This window comes from Colobus angolensis, unplaced genomic scaffold (assembly GCF_000951035.1).
Source record: "Colobus angolensis palliatus isolate OR3802 unplaced genomic scaffold, Cang.pa_1.0 Scaffold167, whole genome shotgun sequence".
Classification (NCBI taxonomy): Eukaryota; Metazoa; Chordata; class Mammalia; order Primates; family Cercopithecidae; genus Colobus; species Colobus angolensis.
Genome location: NW_012114788.1, coordinates 71,200 through 80,122, shown reverse-complemented (window position 1 = coordinate 80,122; position 8,923 = coordinate 71,200). Strand labels below are relative to the sequence as shown.

General features: G+C 36.4%; 2 protein-coding genes across 2 annotated transcripts in view; one reads left to right on the top strand and one right to left on the bottom strand.

Annotated features, from left to right (window-relative positions):
- The window catches only part of NF1 (neurofibromin 1), a 153,417-nt gene that overhangs the window by 82,146 nt on the left and 62,348 nt on the right, over nucleotides 1-8,923 (bottom strand). The window lies entirely within an intron of this gene.
- On the top strand, nucleotides 1,765-4,537 carry OMG (oligodendrocyte myelin glycoprotein). Its single transcript, XM_011937626.1, has 2 exons — nucleotides 1,765-2,031; nucleotides 2,843-4,537. The coding sequence occupies exon 2, from the start codon at nucleotides 2,849-2,851 to the stop codon at nucleotides 4,169-4,171; it is 1,323 nt and encodes a 440-aa protein (XP_011793016.1). The 5' UTR covers nucleotides 1,765-2,031; nucleotides 2,843-2,848; the 3' UTR covers nucleotides 4,172-4,537.

The window sequence follows — 8,923 nt, the reverse complement described above, 5'->3', positions numbered from 1 at the left end:
AAACAACAGGTGCTGGAGAGGATGTGGAGAAATAGGAACACTTTTACACTGTTGGTGGGACTGTAAACTAGTTCAACCATTGTGGAAAACAGTGTGGCGATTCCTCAAGGATCTAGAACTAGAAATACCATTTGACCCAGTCATCACATTACTGGGGATATACCCAAAGGATTATAAGTCATGCTGCTATAAAGACACAAGCACACGTATGTTTATTGCAGCCCTATTCACAATAGCAAAGACTTGGAATCAATCCAAATGTCCATCAGTGACAGACTGGATTAAGAAAATGTGGCACATGTACACCATGGAATACTATGCAGCCATAAAATGGGATGAGTTCGTGTCCTTTGTAGGGACATGGATGCAGCTGGAAACCATCATTCTCAGCAAACTATCACAAGAATGGAAAACCAAACACCACATGTTCTCACTCACAGGTGGGAACTGAACAATGAGATCACTTGGACACAGGAAGGGGAGCATCACACACCTATTGTGGGGAGGGGGTAGAGGGGAGGGATAGCATTAGGAGATACACCTAAGGTAAATGACGAGTTAATGGGTGCAGCACACCAACAAGGCACATGTATACATATGAAACAAACCTGCACGTTGTGCACCTGTACCCTAGAACTTAAAGTATAATAAAAAAAAAGAAAATAAACTTCAAATTTTAATACAACAAATTCTATTTGTGGTATAATCTAAATAATGCTAATATAATTTAGAGAAAAAACAAAGGATTTAGTGACAAGGCATAAAGGGATTTTCCTTACATATAATATGCTAAATATTACTCGTTTTTAAATGGTGCCACTTGGTAACGAAAATACCGTAACTTTATTTGCTTGCTTTAAAGTAAACTGGCCATTCTGGAAATCAGATTTGTGTTTTAACAGATTTACGCAAGCAGTCCACTGAAGAGTGGAGCAAAATTTATCATAAATTTGACCTCATTTTATAAAACTCATGATGAAAAATTTTCCTCTTACATTATTTCATGTAATTTTAAAACTATAAACTACTTTCCCAGAAAGTTGAAATGTGCAATACTCTGAAATCGCCTAAATTGATACTGTTATTCTTAAAACATAAAATCAAATAAATGATCATTCATATAGCACCAAAAATGTCTTTGGAAAAAACAATACTCATATCCACTTACCATCCAAGGTTTCATAAAGAAAAAAAACTTTAACCCCAAATATATAAAATAAAACACGTTTATTTTACCACAGGAACTGATAATCTAAAGTATAAGATGCTAATTTCCAAATGTATCCTGGCTTGTGTATAGCCTTGGTCAAATGATCCATTGTATCAGAAAGATAAAGAAAAAATAATCATATTTCAGTAATTCTATACATCCTAAAAGGGAAGATGGCACATTTAAGTGGTTGATAAATTTGAAAAGCTGATTAAACATAATAATCACCATGTTGGAGGAAGATATAAAAATCGGAGAATAGATTTTTTTAATATTAAAAATGTGACACGAAAATTATACCATTTTAGAAAGGAATATAAAAAGGCAAGAGTTAAAAATAGTGGGACTAATATCATAGAAAACTATCCATGAGGAAGGTCAAATTCATTTTCAACATGTAAAAAGGATAAAGAGTAGAGGTATTTAAAAAGATTCTTAATGAGACAAATGTTAAAATATGGAACCCAATCTCAGACAAATACACAGAAAGGAGTAAGCGCCAACTCTAATATGCATAAGGTATCCCATCCTATAGCAAATCAGATATATAGGTACACTTGATGCCATAAATTTTTTAAAAAACTGTCCATTTTGTTGCGTGTGCACCATAAATTTGAGTCAGCACCAGCGACAGCTCTGCAGTCCTCCTATGTGGTACTGATCAGGTGGTTGCAGAGCTTCAGCTCACAGCAACACAATGCAGCTGAGCAGGCAAGCACAGCCCACAGCCAGAAACAGTTCCGACTCTCCAGAACAAGACGACCTTTAAGCTTTAAGTTTCCCGGAGAAAATGAGATGCTGATGTTGAAGACGACACTACGGTAAGATGTTATTTAAATCAGCAAAAGGCTGACTTTGGAATCTTTTTCCTTTTTAAGAAAAAGTCAACGTTAAGATTAAATATATATTCAATAGCAAGTGCATGCACCAGAAATTTGCTGCAGTGTCAGTTGAGGGATATTTTTTATATATTCATTCACCTTGTAAATATATTGTTTTCCTTTAAAATGGGCACTGAAATATACAGAAAAAAACCACTTTATAAGATGTGAGGTTTATAGGTACAGCGTTGGTCTGGATTTTTCAAGTGCCTTTTACAAAGATATATTTATCCTAAAAACACAAAGATAACATTTCGAAGAACTGCTTTAATATCTAAATAAAATCTACCCTATACACACACACTGAATTACATTACTGCAGAGATTAAAAAAAAAAAAGACACGACAGCCATTTTTTCTCATCTGAGTAAGAAAGCATATCATCAAAAATAGTAATAGCTTACAGCTGCAACTCTTTATTTGCAAAGAATGCTATTTTATCATATTAAGGCTCTAGAAAGATAAATAAGAAAGAATACGGTTAGAAAAGGGGGGAGGGGGAGAGAAAATAAAGGAGAAAATGCAGGAGAGAGTAGGGAGAGAGTCTCTCTCTACCACATAGCCCAATTGAAGGATTAAGCATTTGGACTATAAATGAAGGGGAGCTTTGTTAGTTTAATCACTGGAACAATTATAAAAGGACTCAACAACAACGAGGTTTATTGAAAATTTTGCCTAATGCTAAGTGACCCATGCAGATGCCTAAACTGTATTTGCATATTAAAAGAAGGGTGTATCTGTTTGTTTCTAGGCTTTGATGGAATATCAGATATTGAAAATGTCTCTCTGCCTGTTCATCCTTCTGTTTCTCACACCTGGTATTTTATGCATTTGTCCTCTGCAATGTATATGCACAGAAAGGCACAGGCATGTGGACTGTTCAGGCAGAAACTTGACTACATTACCATCTGGACTGCAAGAGAATATTATACATTTAAACCTGTCTTATAACCACTTTACTGATCTGCATAACCAGTTAACCCAATATACCAATCTGAGGACCCTGGACATTTCAAACAACAGGCTTGAAAGCCTGCCTGCTCAGTTACCTCGGTCTCTGTGGAACATGTCTGCTGCTAACAACAACATTAAACTTCTTGACAAATCTGATACTGCTTATCAGTGGAATCTTAAATATCTGGATGTTTCTAAGAATATGCTGGAAAAGGTTGTCCTCATTAAAAATACACTAAGAAGTCTTGAGGTTCTCAACCTCAGTAGTAACAAACTTTGGACAGTTCCAACCAACATGCCCTTCAAACTACATATCGTGGACCTGTCTAATAATTCTTTGACACAAATCCTTCCAGGTACATTGATAAATCTGACAAATCTCACGCATCTCTACCTGCACAACAATAAGTTCACATTCATTCCAGACCAATCTTTTGACCAACTCTTTCAGTTGCAAGAGATAACCCTTTACAATAACAGGTGGTCATGTGACCATAAACAAAACATTACTTACTTACTGAAGTGGATGATGGAAACAAAAGCCCAAGTGATAGGGACTCCATGTTCTACCCAAATATCATCTTTAAAGGAACATAACATATATCCCACACCTTCTGGATTTACCTCAAGCTTATTCACTGTAAGTGGGATGCAGACAGTGGACACCATTAACTCTCTGAGTGTGGTAACTCAACCCAAAGTGACCAAAATCCCCAAACAATATCGAACAAAGGAAACAACGTTTGGTGCCACTCTAAGCAAAGACACCACCTTTACTAGCACTGATAAGGCTTTTGTGCCCTATCCAGAAGATACATCCACAGAGACTATCAATTCACATGAAGCAGCAGCTGCAACTCTAACTATTCATCTCCAAAATGGAATGGTTACAAACACAAGCCTCACTAGCTCAACAAAATCATCCCCAACACCCATGACCCTAAGTATCACTAGTGGCATGCCAAATAATTTCTCTGAAATGCCTCAACAAAGCACAACCCTTAACTTACGGAGGGAAGAGACAACCACAAACGTAAAGACTCAATTACCTTCTGTGGCAAATGCTTGGAAAGTAAATGCTTCATTTCTCTTGATGCTCAATGTTGTGGTCATGCTGGCTGTCTGAGGGTCCGCATTTTCTGAAACTCATGAAAGCACTCCTCCCTGATGTACAGTTGGGAAAATATGTCCATATCTAACCAGTGATTCAAGCTATATTAAGTATTCAAGAAAGCCAGTCTTAACATTTCTGACTCTGATGTAAATGAAGTAACTTGTCTTAAATAAAAGAAATGCACAATGCCTTGGTACTTGCTGCTATTTTACTGTCTTAATTAAGTAAACTAATGAGTTTCTTTTATAAAAAAAAGAAATGTTTTCTTCTTAAGGCTTCAATTTATTGCACAAAATATAAAGCATCTAAACTTTAATATGTATTTTATGTATGTTTACACTGTCAAACATCTGGAAAATAAAAGGTCTATGCTCATAACTGTGTCATTTGGCTTTCTAGTCATACCAACTTTAGCAGAATCAAAATGACCTCACCATTTTTGTTCTAGGGTACCTTGGTAAAATCTTTAAGGTAAATAAAACGGTGGTGGTATCCAAGGATTTTGTCACTGAAGTAAAATCGCAGCTGCCATCCCATGAATGGTTATACTACATTATTATTTTACAGACAAGTCATAATTGTTTTAAATCTAAATGATGTCCTGCTTCTGAGGAACTCTTGGCTACTTTACAGATTATATAATGGACAAAAGCTCTTCAAAAAGCTAGAAGACACTAGGCTTTGCATTTTAATAAGAAAAGTTTAACGGTTTTGTTTTTTGCATGTAAAAAAAAGTGTTAAAACCACAATGAAAAAATTTAAAAACATGTAAAGAAGCAGTTTTAGTGCAGATTTAACACACCATTAATGGAAAATTTAAATATTTATAAAATTAAAATCCTACTACATGAAGGAGAAGAAAATTTGTATTTTGCAAATCAGAAATCAGAATGTGACTTACCTAAATTAAACATAAGATTAGCTTAAGAATAAAATCATTAAGTCTGACCAACTTGGGCAGTACTGAGGGAGGAAGAGAGGAAGGAGAGAGAGAAAGGGAAAAGGGCATTTGGTACTACAACCAGGTGGTGAACCCAATAAAATAGACTGAGGACTAAGGCTAGGCATGGGACAGATCTTGACACTCCAAATCAAACTACACTGGAACTCCAACTAAAAGATAATCACTGAGAAATTCTCTACAAATATGAAAGTTAGCCACCTTATGAATTAGTAACAAACATAAGAAACAGCCACAAGGCAGCAAAAGAAGTCCTGAAACAGGATAGATTAAAATGCAAGATAGGATAACTGAGATGGGTGAGACACAAATATGGTATTTAATTTGTGAGACGTAAGGCAGAATCTCATTTCAAGCATTTCTAGAGGTGGGAAAAAACTATAGAAAGGAATTTTTATGTTCCTTCATAAAAACTTTTAAAAATTCAGATAGCCTCCTTTGCTGGTTTGGGAACATTTCTATTGAGAGAGAGAAAAATAATAACATTTTAATGTGGTTTTATTTTTTTTTTGCTTTTTAAAGACCAGGATTATGGAAAAATTACCATCAAGCTTCAACAAAAGAGTCCTCCTTTATGCTGTCTAGTACAGTGGCTCTTGAACATTTTCTGCCCTAGCAAACCTGATTGGCTCACTGTGTCAGGGAATCTCACCATGAAGAAACAGGATAATTTGAAAAAGTCCTCTAAATGATTTTAAAATGCATTACCTCTCTATATGGGGAAGCTATCTCCACTCCCTCCCAAACACTGATTAGTACCTTCACCATCCATGATAGGGACTAATTGCTTAGATAATCCCTACTCTACCATATACTTGTGTATTATTTAAAAAAAACATATACACCGACTTCCACAGAAAGTAGTTTTTTTGTTTTGTTTTGTTTTGTTTTTTTGAGACAAAGTCTAGCTCTTACTCCCAGGCTGGAGTGCAATGGCGCAATCTCGGCTCACTGCAACCTCCCCCTCCCGGGTTCAAGCAATTCTCCTGCCTCAGCCTCCCAAGTATCTGGGATTACAGACACCTGCCACCAGACCCGACTAATTTTTGTATTTTCAGTAGAGTCGGGGCTTCACCATGTTGGCCAGGCTGGTCTCAAACTCCTGACCTCAGGTGATTTGCCTGCCTCGGCCTCCCAAAGTTCTGGGATTACAGGCATGAGCCACCGTGCCCGCCCAGAAAGTAGGTTTCTTAGAGGTAATTGTCTTTTCCTCTGAGGATACCAAAAATTCAATGCTGTCTTAGAATTTTTAGGGAGAAAACTAATAAGAAAGTCAAATTACGGACTACTGCATTAGGAGCACCTATGGATTATGTCAACCCTACAGACATGTCTGCAAAATGCATAGTTTAACTTGGTAAATTTACAAGTACAATATATGTCAACTACTCAGACTCTAAGTCCTTAGACAGAAGTATTATCTAGCCTTAAAGTAAAGTTGACCCTTGAACAACATGGGCACACTTATACATAATTTTTTTCAACCAAACGCAGATTGAAAGTACAGTATTTGTGGGATGTGAAACCCACATACTGTATAAATAGGTTCCATAAGGAAGCACGTTCCTCAGGGCCGATTTTGGGATTCGAATATGTGCAGATTTTGGTATACACAGGGGTCTGCTAATCAACCCCCGAGATATACTGAGGGAAACTATAATTAGATAGTATTCCCTTCCAAAGAAATTGTATTCTTATTATTAACGGAAAAAGGCTCATTATTTGCCACTAAGTACTACTATATTACTGGCTCCAGAAAAATTTCAAAATGTATTAGTCCTCAGCATCTATCTCTCAAGCACATCAAATATGTATGCATATGTATACAGATATACACATACCTATATACACATATATCTATATCTATCTCCACCCATCCATCCCTAAGGCTTGGCTCTACTTTATAGGCAATTTGCCTCTGCCACTTCTCAGCTGTATGACCATAGACAAGTTATTTCACTGCTCTAAGTCACAGTTTCCTCATCTATAAAATGGGCTAGCAGAACTCACAGTGTTTTTTTTTTTCTGAAGATTAAATAACATAATTCACATAAACCCTTCAAAGTGTCTTGGCTCACCTACATTCCTAGATGCAGTAATGTCGTGGTTGTGAGGATTATTATGACATCTCTATGTCCAAACCCAATGCTATGAGAAATTCTCATATATGGAAACATTTCAGCTCTACATACTGAAAGCAAGGGAATGCAAGGATGTGCTTGCTTTAGTCTCTTCTCTGCTAGAAACCAGGTTTAGATCAGTGAAATAGGGATCCAAGAAAGTCAGGGAGACATTCACTTATCACAGCAGAATGAGAAGATGTCTTCTATGGCTAACTTAAAAGACCACAAATATGTGCTATTCAATATCTTCCATAATGATGTTATCAAACAACAGCAAATTCCTTTAATCCCAAAAATGTCAGACAAGAGTTAACCTAAAATCTTTCATAAAATTATTCCTTATAAAATATATTTTAAGAACTAGATAAAAGAATGTATTACACACTACCACCCAACATCTTGCTGGTGAAGAATAACTTATATTTCTATTAAAATCACAATCAAAACAAGGATGCCCACTATTGCCAATTTTTTTAACAATATTTGGGAAATTTCAAAACAAAAAAACAGAAATAACAGATATTGGCAACAAATAATTAGAAAATTATGGGAAAAATATACAATGTCAAGAAGTAACATTAACATGAAATACGCAGGATCAAAAGGGAAAAATCTGAAAAATATTAATGAGAAGTATAAACTAAGACTTGATGCAGATGACAAACTAAGGTCTCTCCATTCATTCATTTTTTCACTCAACAAATATTTAGTCAGCACCTGGAACACATCGAACACTAAGGTACAGAGGACTTCGGTGGGATACTATAAAGTTGCAATTATTTCCAGTATAGTTTATAGATTAAGGCAACTCTGAAAAATATTCCAATGAGAAACATTTTGGAACCTTAAATCCACTTAGAAATATTAGCAAGAATAGAAAAAGAAGTAAACACTACAGTTATATTAGCCTATTTATTTATTTATTTCATACAGAGTATTGCTCTGTCACCCAGGCTAGAATGCAGTGGCGCGATCTTGGCTCACTGCATCCTCCACTTCCTGGGTTCAAGCAATTCTTCTGCTTCAGCCTCCTGAGTAGCTAAGACTACAGGTGTGTGCCACCACGCTCAGCTAATTTTTGTATTTTCAGTAGAGATCGGGTTTCACCATGTTGGCCAGGCTGGTCTTGAACTCCTGACCTCAGGTGATCTGCTTGCCTTGGCCTACCAAAGTGCTGGGATTTCAGACGTGAGCCACCATGACCAGCCGATATTAGCTTTTCTTGAGAGAGAAACATATCAGCCATAATAATTAGGACAGAATGATAGTGGCATAAAAATAGAAAGATAACCACAATACAGAAACAACAGCACAATGAGAGCACAGGTACACAGAAGAACTGAATATGTGACCAAGCTTTACTTACTAGCTGTGTCACTTCAGCAAATTAGGTTTCCGTGCCTCTATTTCCTTACAGGGTTGTTGTGAGAAGAAAATGAGAAAATACAGATAAAGTGTTTAGAACACTGACTGGCACATAGTAAATTCTCAAACATTGTTTGCTGTGGAAAGAAAAATCAGAAACCAAAGGGGAAGGGAAAGACTCAATAAATGAGGAAATTGGAAAAAAGTTCAGTTTAACACTCAATTCATGTGATACACTGACAAAGTGAAAGAAAACATGAACGGCCGGGTGCAGTGGCTCAAGCCTGTAATCCCAGCACTTTGGGAGGCCGAGAC